Consider the following 16,585-nt stretch of genomic DNA (forward strand, 5'->3'; position numbering starts at 1 on the left):
CAGACACTGGGATTGGGCCCTCGAGTTATGGATTTCCATTCTAGTCTTTCCACCTGCCCTGGTGCTGTAGGAATTGCCCCTGGGAACCTTAGTCCCTGGAAGGGAACCAGGCCAGGAACCTAAGGAGGGCACCAGGAAGGCTTCGATAGTGTGGCAGGCCATGGGGTAGGGTGGGGTACCATGGCGGGTAGGTCCTGGCAGATGCTTGCCCTGGTAGTGGGGCCCTGGAGGGCAGCCCCGGCCTCCCCGGCCACCCTTCTGGACACCAGCAGGTCGTGAGTGAACCTTTGTTCCTAATTTGAGATCTGGTCATCCAGAGTTGGGCATACGCTCAGAGACTCTCCGCCCTGGCAGTGCACACAGGGAAATTGAGTCAGGTGGAGTGGGTAGAGACTTGCCAGCGTCATGAAGGGAGCCCTTGGCAGAAGTCAACCAAATTCGAGTCTTAAGGCTGCCTTGCAGGGGCCTTTTTTTTTTCCTCTGCCCTCCCATGCAACCTTCTCAAATTTGTTTCCTGCTCCACTGTGGCCCTGGGCCTGGTGGCTGTGAGAGGTGGGGCAGGACAAATTCTCAAACCAGGCTTCTAGGCCTCCGACCTCCGACCTCCGACCTGGGGGCCCCTACTGCCTCATGGCATTGCTGCCTGGGGCTCTGCATCTTTCCCTGCTCTTAACCCTCGGGAGCATGCTCTGTTTATCTGAAGGGCCCTGAGATCTCAGGAGCATCAGCTGGCTGTCGCAGCTGGCTGGGCCAGGGCCTAATGTTCCACATTAAGGGAACATCTGTTGGCTGGGGCTGCTAGGGCATGGGCCAGACACAGCCGTGCTCCACTGCCGTTCCGTGATCCTCGTGGGCCATGGCAGCCAAAGATACGCTGCTGGGTCTCTTTCAAGGACATGATGTCATAACCAGCCATGTGTCGGCTGGTTTCCTGCTGTGAAGGGTGGGCAGGAATCAGCAATAACTGGCTACTGTTGTGAGACCTGGGACCCTGCTCCCCTCACATGGCCCCAGTGACCTAGTCTTTCTGGTTTGTTTCCCTCAGAATTTTCTGTGGGGCTTCCAGCTCCCAAACTTGGTCATCCCAGGAGCCAGGAGACCATAGGCCAATGTGACTGGGTGTGAATTCCAAAGTGGCCGGGTTTGGATTCTGAGAGACCAGGTTTTCTGCATTTGGAAGCTCTGGGTGCCTTCTTGTCCAAAGGCTAAGTCCGTTGTGGACCCCAATAGAGAGGCAGGGAGCCCATGAGGCCTGCCCTAGGCCCCCTTGCCCGGCCTAGTGCCTGCCCAGGCGTCCTCCGTGACACTCCACTGGAATTTCTCCTCACCTTGTGGGGCTCTGCTTCATCTCCTTGCCTGGGCCTCTCCCAGGGGAATGCTTCTCAGGGACACCTAATTGAAATAATGAAATTAATGCCAATAATAGCAATGAACATGCATTGAGTGGTCCTGGAGCTCCGAGAGCTTTACATGGATGAATTCATTAATCCTCACGACAGCTCCGGGTGGTGGGACACTGTCGGTCACCCTCTGACTGTCCTTGATCTGGTAAAGAAGCCCTCTCCAAAGCCCATATTTCTAGACCCCCTCAGCAGGATATGGGTCCCTTCCTGAAATTGCACTATGCTGTCGGACCCTCAATGTGGCCACTTCCCTCCTCCACCTTTGCTCCCCTTCTTGGGAATTACGTCACCACTCACACTTCCTCTGCCCACCTGATAAATGTGTGGTTCCCTGGGGCTCCCTTCTTCATGCCCTTCGCACTTCACCCCCTTTCCCTGGGGGAACTGCCATCCCAGGGCCTCACCCTCTCCCTGTGTACCAGAGGGGGAAGCAAGGGCTGCGCCTTGGGGGCCGTGCCGAGGACTTGAGGTGGTAGGTCCTCTGAAAGGTTTGCACAACTGCGGGTGGGCTGGATGTCCTGACCAGATCTTCCTTTCAAAAAGGTCACGGTCACAGCCTTGTGGTGTCAAGTGAGGAGAACACGGTGTCAGTCCAAGGTAGCTTACCCCTTAAGTCAGTGGGCTGAGGGGATGGAGAATAGGACACGAGTGTCCACATATATTTGTCAGTCAGACCAACTGGACATGGTGGCCCTCTGGATATGGCGCAAGAAGGAGGAGGAGACATAGCAAGGGCAGTCTGTTACTGAAACCCAACTTCGGCTGCCCTTTGTTTGAACAGCCGACCCCTGAGAGGTGAGTTTTGATTGGAAAGCAATACGAGCTTTGTTCTGGACACCTGCCACTTGGGAAGATGGCGGTCTTGGCCAAAAGCCAACTCCGAGGTTCCTGCTTGGCCCAGAGATTTATTTAAAGGGGTTTAGGGCAGTTACGGGAGGCCAGTGGTCTGTAACATTTCTTGATTGCGTGCAGAAGCCAGCTGCAGACATTATCGGGGTGCCCACAGGCCATACAGCAGGGTCTGGTGACTGGTGCAGAAGGGCTGTGTTCTCTTCTAGGAAAGAATGCATCATCTCTTGGTGTACAGAGAAAGGTTTCGTTAATCACGTGGGTTAAGGGTGCTTGCTAAAGTCTGAAGATGACTAGGTTGGCCAGATGGGCAGAAGTGGCTTCAAGTCTGTCTAGCTGGGGCTGAGACAGGAAACAGGGCTGTAGTGGGAGATGCTGAGTGGAGCCTTGGGCAGGCTGGGTTTGGATTACCTGGGGCCTTTCATGGTGGGGATATCCAGCCTGTTTTCAGGGAGTGCAGGTCTCAGGATCCGGGGTTGTCTGTGTGTAGCTCTGTCCCTAAGTCCATGAGCCAGTGATCTTGTCCAAGGTGGGAGGAGTGAGGCTCCGGGGGCAGGATGGCCACCGGTATATCTGCCTTCAGTTAAGGTGGGCAAGGCGGACCCCATCAGGAGGGTGAAGACATGGGCAGCTGGTGGCCAGAGGCACCTCATCCGAGAGGAGGGATAACGTCAGAGGAAGGGGTGGAGCGTGAAGGGAGGTGAGGGAGCAGCCATGGGGTTGCCCAGACCTCTCAGGAAAGGCTGGCAGGGGTGGAAGGAGAGAGAGACAGAGGGTACAGGGTGGGCAGAGGGGCAGGAGGGTCTGCTGAGCCCCCAAATTAGTACCTGGTCATCAAGCTTGCCATCTTTCTCTTGTTCCTGGCAGCATGTGTCCGGTGACACACCAAGTCTGGGTGACTTCTAAACACCCCTTGGTCTGTCCTTGCTCCCCCTCCAGCCCTCAGCATTCTCCTGAGTTGGGCCTGTGCCACTACTGCACTGGCCTCTTCTGTCTTTGGGCTCTGAGTCCCTTCACAGTCCCAGGCCTTGGCCACACAGGCCTCTGCCTGGCCGGCTTTGCCCTCTTCCTTGTCAGACCGCTTGCCGCACCCCTCCAAGTCTCAGAGCCTCGATCTCTGGAAGGCAGGGGCAGGCCTGGAGCAGCACCCTGAGGCCAGCCAGTTCCTGTAACTCCCCTAGAGGCAGGGAGGACCCACCAAGGAGGCTGAGCTAAAGCTGGACCCCATTGTGATGCTGGAGGCTGGGAGGACTAGGGGAGCTGGTGTGGAGAGATAGTGTGGTGCTCCAAGGACCCCCCCAGCATCTCGTGCATGGTGATCCCACCCTGGCCTGCTATGGGCCTGCTTCTCCCTTCCCCATAGTCCTCCTGGCACCATGGGGCTATGAGAGATGGAAAATCAGGTGAGAGCTCTCTCTCCACCCCAGAAGCCCCTGAAATGTCTCAGCTCCTCTTTGAGGGGTCTTCCAGGGATGAGGCTGAGCCCTGCCTCACACAGTGAGCCTCACCTTCTCTCCCTGAAACTGTTTTCTTCCCCCGCAGGGGCCTGACTCACCAGGGTGTGTGTGTGTGCCCACCTGCATGAGTGTGGTGAGTGTGGTTGGTGTGGTGGGGCTGGGCCCCCTCTCACTATGGTTCTCTCCTCCATAGGCTGCCCTGGGATGTGGGACAACCTCACGTGTTGGAAGCCTGCCCACGTGGGTGAGATTGTCCTGGTCAGCTGCCCTGAATTCTTCCGAATCTTCAACCCAGACCAAGGTGAGTTTCCCCCTGGAGCTTCCCTAGACCATGATTGGTCTAGCCTTCTCCCCACACTTGGCCCCAAGCCTTCCTGGGACGCAAGTACCCAGGACCTGGGACCCCCCTGTAACCATGTTACCCCTTCCAGAGCTCCCATGCTAGCAGGAACATGAGAGTACAGACCCTGGTCCGCACAGGGACATGGAAGCGCCCGCAGACATGGCTCCCAGGATGCCCTGGAGATGGGGCCTTGTGGGTGAGGCCAGGCTGTGCTCTTGGATGTGGGCTCTTACTCTTAGCCAACTTGGACCTTGAGTGAGGCAGTTTACCCCTCTGTCCCCTGTTCCCCATTCCCTGGTCTGTCAAATGGCAGTGTGACATAGTGACTGGGGAGTTGTGTGGAGAAATGCACATGGCAGCCCAGGCCTAGGCACATTGCAGTGGTCAGTAGTGCAGCTGGTGCTACTATCCATAGCACACATACAGGGATGCTCAGAGGCCCAGAGAGACACCCAGAGATGGACACACAGTGAGACGCTCTCTGGCAGTTGGACACAAGACACTCCCCCATGTCCACACTCACATACCCACTTAGAAACTAGGTATGGTATCACAAAGAGCTCTGCTTGGGACATGCCTGTGTTTGAGGTCTTGGGGGTGTGGAGCACTGATAAGCTGTGGAGATATTCATGGGCCCCAGACCCATTTGAGAGTCCTAGAGTTGGGCAGTGGCTGAGCTGTGTGACTCAGGATGTAGGGATGGAGGCACAAGAGAAGGGGGTGGTGCTCCTCACAAAGGCACAAGGCTTTACTGACCGCATCTCCAAGGGGAGGGGTCTAAGATGGATTCATGCAGATCTCTTCTTTGGGTGTGAGTCCACTGGGCTCTCTAGGCCAGTTCCACCTTTCAACTGGCACCTTGTAGACTCCTGAGAAAGGTTGCTCCTAGCCAGGCTTCCCAAGCCCTGGGAAGGGCCTAGAGCCTTGCTCTGGTCCTCCACCCCACTCCTGTGGCTGTGGAGGGAAGCAGGACACCAAGTTAGGCAGGGCCGGGCTCTAGGCAGGTAATGTCCTGAGAACATGCCCACTGACTGCTGAGCCCAGGGATGGGGACTTGTTTAGGGGAGGATGGAGGGCAGGGCCTCTTGAGGGAGTTAGAGGCATCTGAGTCACTTGTGTGCTCATGCACATGACCTTGCCACCTGGCCCTCAGCCCCCTGAGGCTGTCTGCCTAAGGCTTAGGACAGGGTCCTTCTAGAACTGGAGAACCTCTGAGCTCCACTCCATTATGGAGTCCTGCCTACCTCCAACCTCTGACCCGTCTATCAGAGGCAGAGGCACATTCTATTTCACTTCCAGAACGCCAGCAACTGTGACCCTGCCTGGAGGGGCAGGTGCTTGTGGGAGGTGGCAGAGAGGAGAGTGGCTGTATGCTGGGGTGTGGGGCCCCATCCGAAGACCAAGGGAGGCAGGGTTTAGCTCCCCCTCCCTGTTACTTCCCCTTCTGGGGTGTTCAGCCACACCTCCCGCCTCCAGACCCCCCAGCCCAGAAGGAGGACGCCCCGGGCTCTCCCATCCTGACAGCTGGAGGACTGGGTGTGCCCCAGAGCCAGACAGGAAGCGAATTTGGAATTAGAGGCAAAGCAGTGCAGGAGTGCAGGGTAGAGTGTGCACAGGGGACATTGGTGCGGTGGCATCCGGTGACTCAGCCACATCGCTGCTGCATTCCTGTGGAAACTGCCTTCCTCACTTCCTTTGTTCATGTACTCCTCTCATTCATCATTTACCTGAGGTCTCTTGAACATCTACTTTGGGTCAGGTACCATGGCGAGACGGCTGCTTTTCAACAACAACAAAAAGGCAGAATGAATCAGTGGTGAACTAAGATGCCAAGGAAAACTTCCCTTCACACTGTGTCCTTCCCTCTGACAATTGCACCGTGAATGTGTTATTTACACCTAATTCTTAATGGCTCATTAAGGCAGGGCCCTTTAGCGTCTCTGTTCACAAACCTGGATTAGTGAGACTTGCTTAGAAAGTTGAAAATGGCATTTCTTATTCTAGTTCATGGCTCCCAGGGCTGAATCTGCTCACTATAGTAGTTGTTGCTTCCTAGGCTACTGAAGATATGGGGGAACGGATCTCTCCTTCTCTCAAATGCCTTGGCTCATCTCTCCTTCGCTGGGTCCCATTCTGAAGGGAGAGATAGAAGTCTCCTGTGTCTGGCCCACCCACAGGCTACAGTCCTCATGCCCCTGGGTCCCCAGCAGAGCTTGGGCATGGGGAGTGGGGAAGAGAGGAAATCAGCAGGACCCTGTGAGAGCAGACCCAACGTTAGCTCCCTGGTTCACCTATGGGTTCTCTCTCTTTCTCTGTTTCAGTGTGGAAGCTAGAAACCTTTGGTAAGAGGAACCTTGGAGAGGAGAGACTGCTGATCATCTGCCCATCTGTCCATCCAGTGGGAGCCCAGTTCTGACTGCTGGGAATGGGTGGGGGTGGAATGAGAGGCTTCTCAGGGACCAGATTCCCCCCACCCCCACCCCCTGCCCTTAGCCATCCAAGGAGGTGGGGGATACAGGCACATGGAAGACACAGCCCTTGGTCTTGGGGCACTCAGCACTGATTTGGAAGGATGAGACACACTTGTGGAGGGGATAGAAAATGGTCATGGTACAGCCCTGAATGTGTGTGTGAGCCCATGTAGATGCAGACATCCTTGGTGGCCTTGATGTAGGAATGGAAGGCAAGCTTGAGAACAGGAGATACCTAGCTGTGCAGCATGTAGGCAGGATAGTGAAAGGTCAGGAGAGGCTTCCTAGGGGTAGGGGGTGGAAGGTCAGCTATGTGTTGGAAATAGGGTTTTCAGAAGTGGAATGGAAATGAGGGTTCATTGCTTTCAGGGGCTTTGTCATGAGAAAAGGATGGAGGTGGAATAAAGAGTCAGGAGAGAGGAGAAAAAATGTCTGTGGATGAAGTCCTGGGCCCCCTCGGATGAGACAGGTTTGGGGCTGAGATGGAGGCTTGTGGACCCAAGAAGAAACCCAAGCCCAGGACCCATGTTGCTGTTCCTGCTTTTTTCTGGAAAAGACCCAGTCATCCTTTTGCATTCCTCTCCTAGTCCAGAGGCCCTCCCACCTCCCTGACTCTATTCCACTTCCACTTCCTGTGGCTCAGTGGGGAGAACTGAGTCATGGGCCATCCTTAGCATCACTGCAGTACAAAGCAAATGGGATTGATGCTGGAGGGCACGCTGTGTCGGAGAGGGGTGCGGCTGCTGTGTGCGCTGCAGCCTTTTGGCGGAGACCCCACCTATGTCCTTCAGACCTGGGACAGCCTTGACCTTCCAGGGTAGAGAGTGTACCACGCACAGCTCTGGCACATGAGGGCCGTGTGTGCTGACTCATGCCCACTTCTGTGCTTTGCAGGAGAGTTCGATTTCCCTGACAGTAACTCCTTGGATCTCTCAGGTGAGGCCATCAACTGGGGCCCACCATGGCCTGGCTGGAGGGAGGGCACGTGCTGGCATGGGAGCTTGAGGGTCCCAGGTCCAGGACAGGTGGGGACTTCTGTGGCTGTGGGATCTTTATTGGGTCCTTTTCCTTCCCTATAGAAGGTGTGGATTTTCTCCACGGAAACTTGCACTCGTGGGCCCAGACAGAGCATTGTGTGTATGATTTCTGGGAGCACAGATCTCTCAAAGCCACACTATGGACTCCAAATACAGACACCTTAGATTCAAGGGCCCCTGAAAGTTTGGAACTCCCTCAGGGGCAACAGTGGTTCTCCAACTTATACTGTGACTTCAGTCACCTAGGCGGCTCATTAAAACTCTGATTCCCTGCCCCTAGAGTCTTTGATTTAGCTGGCCTGGGGCGGGGAGGTGCTGAGAATGTGCATTTCCAGCCTGTCTTCCCAGTGCTGCTGAGGGGCCTGTCTGGGTAGGGTGCCCATTTTGAGAACCAGTGCCCTAAAATCCTGTGCTCCTATGAAATTGCTGGGGTAAAAGTCTAGTGAAGTGGGTGCAGTCACTGTAAGGTTTTGACAATCTGAGAGTACTCCATCTTCTAGAGATTTCCATCAGAACAATAGCGTGACAAATTCGTGGAATAGTTCTGAACAAAAAGATTTATACAGTTCTGTGCCCACACTATCTTATAAAAAGACACGGAGAAAGGAGAAAAATAAAAGAAAGGAAATGGCTTCTACCTCTGGGACACTTTTAAATAATTGCTTTTTCAAAGCAGCTTCCCTTTCCTCTTCCCACCACCTTGCTGTGGGCAAAGCACAGAGGAGAGGAGGCCCATGGCCAAGGCCATGACTCCCCTGGGGCATGAAGACTTTCAGAGGACTTGGAAGGAGGTCGCTAGTAACAGCTTGACATGGATTTGCTGGAAGAAGGAGGAATTTGGCATCAAAATGGGGGACGGAAGCAACTCCTCTCCCTGGGCCTGCCAGGCATCCTCCTTGTCCTATGTCATAGGACTTCGAATTCGAGAAGTGATGGAGACCAGTAGTCTCCCCACTCTGGGCAGAGCTGTCTTCTGTGGCAGGGTCACTCACCCTCTGCTTCCCAGAGTCCCAGCAAGTGTTTTTGACTCTCTTGGCAAAAAAGAATTGGCCTCATTTCTTCCAACTCTACTGGTGAGGATGCAGGGTTGGAAAAGCAGAGGGGTTTCCTGTCTTGGCCTCTGCCCTTGCCTCCTTCCTGACCTCCCCAGAGGTGGCCTTGGCCCCAGCAGGGGGAACTGTCCAGCAACATGGGTGCTGGAGCCCCTCTTCTGTGGAAGTGTCTTTTACACAAGTTTCTGGCCCCTGAATCCTATGAAAAAAGAACCATTGCCACGTGTCATAATATACCAGGTAAACTCCCAGGAAGCCAGTCTGGGAACCAGTGTTGGTCGGGGCCAGAGTCCAAGGCTGGAGGAATAGGGGGCTGCTGACCTTCTCCCCTCCACGGAACATCTGTGGCTCACCCTTGCAGACAATCTGAGAGGGGAAGATGAGATGAGCAATCATTAAAGGCTAAAAGGCCCCAGGCGGGACAAAAACCAATCTAAATCCCACCCTGCAGACTGTAAATGACTCTTTCCCTCTTGGTGTCCTACAAAATGGCCTTTAAAGTCTATCAAAAGGAAATTAAAGTACATTAGTGAGAGGAAACAGACCTCTAAACCTGGGAAGACAAAAGTTGTTTTTTTTTTAAACCTGAATACATATCTTAATAAGATCTGGCGCTAGGTTAATGGAAGTCTGGTCCTTGTTAATCAAGCAAGCCATACATGGCTTGGTGCGGGAGCTCTGGAGCTGCTGTAAGGCACAGAGCTCCCAATGTCTGAGGGGCACTCCTGCCCCAAGGTCACTTGAGCTGATTCCTGGACCAGAATTCCTGGGTTAGAGAGTGGTGGCTGCTGGAGTCTGCAATGGTGATCTCATGTCATTCTTTTCTGTTCGCTGACGTTTGACGAGTGCTGACCCATGGCCTGGGGAAGGGGCCAGGGGCACTTCCCAGGTCCAGAAGAGAGAGAGGCTCGGTCCTCTTGGCCCTTGTTAAGAGATCAGCTGTGCCTTGTCCTCCCCAGTGTCCTTCATGTTCAGGCTGAGCTAGAGGTCACTAGCAAGCACTGTGTTCCTTCAGACAGTGGAAAATTTCATGAACCTTCAACCACCGTGCTTCCCGGATGTGCATATGCGGGTTCTAGAAATTCCCACTTAAGAAGTAATTTTCAAGAATTACAGGGTCTTCTTAATCATTCCCATGTCTCGCTGAGTGTTTCTTCTGCTGCAGACATGAGGGTGGTGAGCCGGAACTGCACAGAGGATGGATGGTCAGAGCCCTTCCCTCATTACGTAGATGCGTGTGGGTTTGATGACTATGATGAGTACGAGCCCGGGGACCAGGTGAGTGGCTGTCCCTTTGTGGAGGTGGCAGGGGTCGGGCTGCGGAGCTGGTGACCAGGTGTTCCCACCAAAGACCTTGGCTCCTGTTGGGCCTACAGGTCTCTCCCTAGGCAGCACGGGAGCACCTGCTGCATACCCAAGCCAGACACACAGAGGGCAAGGCCTTTGTTCATTCATTCTCGGCCAAGAAGCATCTGCTTTTCTTCCTGAGTCCTCCCAGCCCCCACCACATGTCCCCTACCTCCCTGGCTACTCTTCCAGGCCGCTCATCCTTCCTGTGGCCCAGCAAAGGAAGGGTTGAAGCTAGGCCCAGCAGGGGGCCTCCTGGACACTTCTCCAGACTAAGGTTGATGCCTGTTCTGGTGGGTCAGTGCCCCTGCACTCAGCAAGCATTTACTGAGTATTGACAGAGTAGAGACCCTGCGGAGGGGAAGAGGAAGCTTGTTGGGGAGAGGGTGGAGGACAGGGTAGTCGAGGCCCTGGGGTGGGGGGAGAGGAGGAGATGAGATCAGCTAGAGGTGAAGAAAGGAAGGTGGAGCTGGGTGGTGGGCCCCCAGGGTAGACAGGCCCTGGCCTGAGGGAGCTGAGGGCTGGGGCAGCTTCCCTGCGAAGCCCTGGATGTTTTGTGCTTTGCTCCAGGATTATTACTACTTGTCGGTCAAGGCCCTGTACACAGTTGGTTACAGCACATCCCTCGTCACCCTCACCACTGCCATGGTCATCCTTTGTCGTTTCCGGTAAGACCCCACACCCCCGCCACCCACACACCAACAGCATTCAGAGTAGCAGCACCATAGCTCAGAGCCCTGGCTCTGTCCCACCCACCCCTACCCTCTCCCCTGGATGTCAGCCCTGGAGGGCCCTTAGAAGGTGTTTCCCCCACCCCTACACTAACAGGTGGGACACTCCATCCGAGAGAGGGCAACTGATATGTCCAGGGCCACGCAGCAAGGGGAACCTGAGCAGGAGACCCCCATGCCTCACTTTTATCTTCCTGGTCCAAGGGACAGAGGCCACAGGAGGGGAAAGTCTGGTGTCTCAGAGTCATGGAGCGAGGCAACAATGGCTTGGCTATGAGGGAGGATGTAGAGATGTGGAAAGGTGGGGAGCCCCCGAGTCAGAGCCGTGGAGCTGGCCCAGAGCAGAGCTTGGAGTGGAGGAGGAGGTGCCATGGGGCTCCTCACCTCAAGGCCTCTTCTTCCCCCCGGCCTGCTGGTGTAGGAAGCTGCACTGCACCCGCAATTTCATCCACATGAACCTGTTCGTGTCGTTCATGCTGAGGGCCATCTCTGTCTTCATCAAAGACTGGATCCTCTACGCAGAGCAGGACAGCAACCACTGCTTCATCTCCACCGTGAGTGTGTGGAACCCTGGCAGGAAAGCCCTTCCAGGGCTCCCTTCCCTGTGAACCCCCCCCCCACCCCCTCTGCCATCCAGGTGGGACAGTGACTGTCCCCAGGGAACGCAGAAATCCAGAAAGGATCACGAGTTGCTAGCAACCAGCGAGACCCCAGCTCGATGTCATTTCCTGTCCCTCAGTCTGTGTGTACTTGACACATAGTGTACTTGGCATACATGGCAGAGCTGATGTGGAGGGTCAGGTGGAAACACTGAGTCTTGGTGGCCCAAGGAGAGAGGGTTTGCCTGGTCTCTGGTCATTTCACTAACTGGTGACGGAGCCGAGAGGCTGCTTGGTTGGGATCTCTCCAGACCATCTCCCCAGTTCTCATACCTTTGGAGGTAAGCAGAGGATATAGGTTTTGGTGGAATAAGATGGAAAGAACAGCCCAGGGCACTGGGGCTTGACCCAAGAGAGCACACTTGGAGGGGTCAGGGTGGGCCCCTCTTGTCCGAGATTTCTGGGGACCAGGAGTCTCCCCATTGATGTCTAAAAACTTCATTTGACTAAGAAGCCTCCTGTAGGGTCCTCTGTACTCCCCTACTGACGAGGATGCAGGGTTGGAAAAGCAGAGGGGCTGGAGAAGGAGCAGGAAAGTTGGGGGAGAATGAACCTGGGGAGAGGAGCGGGCCCCCTGCTCGCCCTCCCCTCATCCTTTTCTGACACGCCTAGAGTTGCCTCTGTGGACAGCTTCAACTCACAATCATAGGATGCTGCCATTTTTAACTCTTCAAATCCAGGAACCTTGAGTCTTGCAGATCTGTGGGATGCTTGAGCCCAAGCATGCCTGAGCAGAAGGACCCCCAGGATTCTCCGTGCTCCTGCTGGGCTGGGTTTTCAGGGCTGGGTGGGAGCCAGCAGTGGGGGCTTCATGCCTCCCTCACCTTCCCCACCCTCTTTGCAGGTGGAATGCAAGGCTATAATGGTTTTCTTCCACTACTGTGTCGTGTCGAACTACTTTTGGCTGTTCATCGAGGGTCTGTACCTCTTCACCCTGCTAGTGGAGACCTTCTTTCCTGAGAGGAGATACTTCTACTGGTACACCATCATAGGCTGGGGTAGGTCACTGACTGTGGCCAGTGCTCAGGCCACATGGCTCAGGCCTCATGGCCAGGTATGTCCTTGGTCCTGCTGTCAGGGAATGTTAGGTCAGGGAAGGGAGGCGCTGCCCTGTCTGCAGCTGATGGCATCTCTGGTTCTTGGACCCTTTCTTGTTCTTCCTGCTCATTGAAAGCCCACTGTCTGAAAGACATGGTATGCACAGGAGTCCTTCTGAGAAGGGAGATAGACAAAGGTCTGAGGGATACATGGACCTGCAGAGGCAGAGGTATGAGGAACAGTTAGGGTCCCCAAGACCCCAGGTCTGAAAGAGAGACCTGCCCCATGGGTCAGAAACCCCCTGGGAGCCCAAATCTGAGGGGACCCCAAGGCCTGTTGGTTTTCTTGTTGTCACCAGGCTTCTTTTCTTGTTCTCCCAGGGACACCAACTGTGTGTGTGTCTGTGTGGGCTATGCTGAGGCTCTACTTCGATGACACAGGGTGAGTACGTGCCCAAGAGCCAGGGCCCAGAGCCCCGAGAAGGTTCTTACAGATGGGCCTCAGTGGCTCCCCTGACTTCACGTTAATAGCCCCTGACTGCACCCCAATCCCCTGCCCCCGACTGTACCCTGATCGCACCACGGATGGACCTACTTAGCCACATCTCAGCCGGATCCTAGTGAGAATGTGCAAGGTTTCAGAGGCCCTCTCCATGGCTGGGCCCAGCTCTGAGTGTCCTGTTTTCCTTTCAGGGAGGGGAGGAAGGCTGTTGAGGGTGAGGTCGCACCTTCACAATCCTGAAGGGGAAACATGGCCCTTGCCCAGGAGCCCACTGGTGATTCTAAGAGGGAAGGACCAGGACACTAGAAGAACCAGAGCTGGGCTCCGGTCTACAGCATGCCTGAAAACTCCTTTCCTAGCCAGCCCGTCCTCAGACAGCTGCAAGGGAAAAGGGCCACAGTGGGGCTGTCAGCATTGGCTTGTAGGCATCCCAGCACTGAGCTTAATCTCTCATCTTTCTGTCTGTCTTTCAGCTGCTGGGATATGAATGACAACACAGCTCTGTGGTGGGTGATCAAAGGCCCTGTGGTTGGCTCCATAATGGTGAGTATCCTTGGGCAAGGATGGGGAAGAGACAGGGGCCTGGACAGAAGGCAGGAGAAGGGGACAAATACAGAGGCCACTGCATAAGCCAGCCTTCTCCTTTTTCCCGGCTACATTATATTTGGCAACATGGAGACACTAGTTATGTAGCTAGTCCCCTAGTATTGGACATTTATATTTTCTCATTTTTTTCCTCATAATGAAAAAGTGCTACTAGGAGCAATTCTGTGCATAATTTTGAACATGAGTATTTCTTTAGACTAAATCTCTAGAAATGGAATTGTTGGGTGGGAAAGAGTACCTCTTATCTTTGTCAGTGCTTACAATATCAATCATTTAAATTTTTGCACAGGCTCCTGGGGAATATTGGTAGCTCATTGTTTTAGTGTGAATTTCTCCATATTGCTAGTGCAGTGAGGTACTTTTCCCCAGACATTTATTGACAATTTGCTTTTATTCTGATCATTACCTATTTATTTCTCTTGCTCATTTCTCTTTTGGTTGCTTTGCTCAGTTGTCTTCCTAATTGTTTCAAAGATAGTAACGCTTTATTTGTTAAGTATGTTGTAAGTATATTTCCAAGTCTGCATAATTTTATACAAACTGTCAAGTTTTGTCTTCATAAGTTTTGAAACTTGTATCTTTTTATGGGAGCCTTTTCCCATCCTAAGACATAGAAGTATTCTTAGTTGTTTTATAACATTTTTATGGGTTGGATTTTTATATATTTGTCCCGAATCTAGCTGAATTTTTATTTCTTTGATCTGAAATGATATCTAATCATCCTTAGTTTTTTTTTTCTCCCAGTGGATAGATATTCTACCCTCTCATCTTTTTATTAAATAGACCGTCGTTTTTCAATTATGTTGAAATGTCCTTTTATTGTGAATATTCAGTATATTCTACTGGTATTCAGTGCTATGTTACTAATCTATTTGGCTGTTTCTGCAGTGAATTCCTCCTTGTGGTAATTATTATAACCTGGTAGCAGGTTTTGATGTCTAAATCAAATATGTTATAATATCCTCTTCTTCATTCTTTTTTTCCTTCAAAATTTTCTTACACATTCACTCTTTCAGATGAATTGTCAAATATCCTTGTCAAGCTGCAAAAAGAGTGTGATGGAGATATTTAGAGAAATTGCATTAAATCTATAAATTAATTTGGAGAAGTGATTTTCTTAAAATATGGAGTCTTCCTCTCCAAGAACATGGCCTGATCCTTCTCCATTGATTCAGTCTTTCCCATGGAGTCATTTTGTACAGCTTTTCCTATTGTCTTGTTCAATTTAGCTCTGGAGTGTTTTCCAGGGGCGCCTGGGTGGCTCAGTGGGTTAAAGCCTCTGCCTTCAGCTCAGGTCATGATCCCAGGGTCCTGGGATCGAGTCCCGCATCAGGCTCTCTGCTCAGCAGGGAACCTGCTTCCCTCTCTCTCTCTCTCTGCCTGCCTCTCTGCCTGCTTGTTATCTTTGTCTGTCAAATAAATAAATAAAATCTTAGAGTGTCTTCCAGTTTGGGTTTGTATTGTGTCTGGGACTCGTTCTGTCATCGTATGTTCTAGTGGGTTACAGCTGCTGCGTAAGGAAGCAGTTCGTTTTGTGTATTTTTTCTTTTCTTGGTTACTTTTCTTTCTTTCTTTCTTTCTTTTTTTTTTAAGATTTTATTTATTTATTTGACAGAGAGAGAGCAGGAACACAAGCAGGGTGAGTGAGAGAGGGAAAGCAGGCCTCCTGCCGAGCAAGGAACCTGATGCAGAGCTCGATCCCAGGACCCCGAGATCATGACCTGAGCTGAAGGCAGATGCTTAACCCACTTGAGCCATGCAGGCACCCCTATTCCTTGGTCTGGACGAGGATGGTGTTTGCTATATAGTTTTGAGCAGTTATTCTTCATTGAATTAGGAAAGTTTTTATTTCTGGCTTATTTTAGTGTGTATTTTTTAAAAAATCAGGAAATCAAATGTGTTTTGGAAACATTTTTTAAAGTGGTCTCTTCCCTTAGTGATGGACTTTTACAGTATTCCAGTTTTTCTTCTTATGAACAATGCCACAATGGATATATTCGTGCATATCTGAGTGTGTGAATATATCTTTAGAATAAATCTCTAGGAGTGGAATTTCTGGGACAAAGAGTATGTATGTTTAACATTTTCACAGATGGGGTACCTGGGTGGCTCAGTGTGTTAAGCTTCTGCCTTTGGTTCAGGTCATGATCCCAGGGTCCTGGGATTGAGCGCCTGCCTCTCTGCCTACTTGTGATCTCTCTCTCTCTCTCTCTCAAATAAATAAGTAAATAAATCTCAAAAAAAAATTTTTCATAGATATCAAATGAGCAGAATCCAAGATTGCTCATTTCTCATGTCTTTGTTGATGTTTTGATCATTGAACTATTCACTATCTTACGGGGGATAAGGGTAGCTTATTGTTTTAATCTGTTAATGTAAGAAATATTAGTAGATTTTGACTTTTTTGGTTTTGTTTTTTGAGGTTTTTTGCATTTCTGGTATAAAACCTTTAGGCCATGATCTGTTTGTTCTTCTAATGCAGTGATAAATTCTATTTGTTAGTATCTTATTTATAGTTTTTGAATTACTCTTTGTAAGTTCTCTGGGTCTGTGTGTTTGTGTGTGTGTGTGTGCATGTGTATCTGTATGCTTTCTTTGTTGTCTGGGATTTGTTTTTTTTGTTTTTTTTAATTTAATTTTATTTTTTATAAACATATATTTTTATCCCCAGGGGTACAGGTCTGTGAATCGCCAGGTTTACACACTTCACAGCACTTACCATAGCACATACCCTCCCCAATGTCCATAACCCCACCCCCCCAACCCCCCTCCCCCCATCAACCCTCTGTTTTGTGGGATTAAGAGTCACTTATGGTTTGTCTCCTTCCCAATGTTTTTTAAAGATTTTATGTATTTGATAGAAGGAGACACAGTGAGAGATGGAACACAGCAAGGAGAGTAGGATAGGGAGAAGCAGGCTTCCCGCTGAGCAGAGAGCCTGATGCGGGGCTCAATCCCAGGACCCTGAGATCATGACCTGAGCCGAAGGCAGATGCTTGACTACTGAGCCACTGAGGTGCCCCGTTGTCTGGGATTTGTAGTGGAGTTTTGTTAGCCTAATAAGCAACTTGTGAGGTTGTCTTTTTATTTG

The 16,585-nt window shown here is 51.8% G+C and overlaps 1 protein-coding gene across 6 annotated transcripts in view; it reads left to right on the top strand.

Moving 5' to 3' along the window:
- ADCYAP1R1 (ADCYAP receptor type I) overlaps positions 1-16,585 on the top strand; it is a 56,145-nt gene that overhangs the window by 22,652 nt on the left and 16,908 nt on the right. For all 6 annotated transcript variants that reach the window (XM_047695204.1, XM_047695203.1, XM_047695206.1 and 3 more), the window contains 9 exons: positions 3,903-4,010; positions 6,374-6,394; positions 7,418-7,459; positions 9,778-9,890; positions 10,530-10,627; positions 11,112-11,244; positions 12,194-12,347; positions 12,768-12,828; positions 13,362-13,431. In XM_047695204.1, coding sequence (XP_047551160.1) covers positions 3,903-4,010; positions 6,374-6,394; positions 7,418-7,459; positions 9,778-9,890; positions 10,530-10,627; positions 11,112-11,244; positions 12,194-12,347; positions 12,768-12,828; positions 13,362-13,431 — 800 coding nt within the window. The remainder of the gene's footprint in view (positions 1-3,902; positions 4,011-6,373; positions 6,395-7,417; positions 7,460-9,777; positions 9,891-10,529; positions 10,628-11,111; positions 11,245-12,193; positions 12,348-12,767; positions 12,829-13,361; positions 13,432-16,585) is intronic.

Source organism: Lutra lutra, chromosome 11 (assembly GCF_902655055.1).
Source record: "Lutra lutra chromosome 11, mLutLut1.2, whole genome shotgun sequence".
Classification (NCBI taxonomy): Eukaryota; Metazoa; Chordata; class Mammalia; order Carnivora; family Mustelidae; genus Lutra; species Lutra lutra.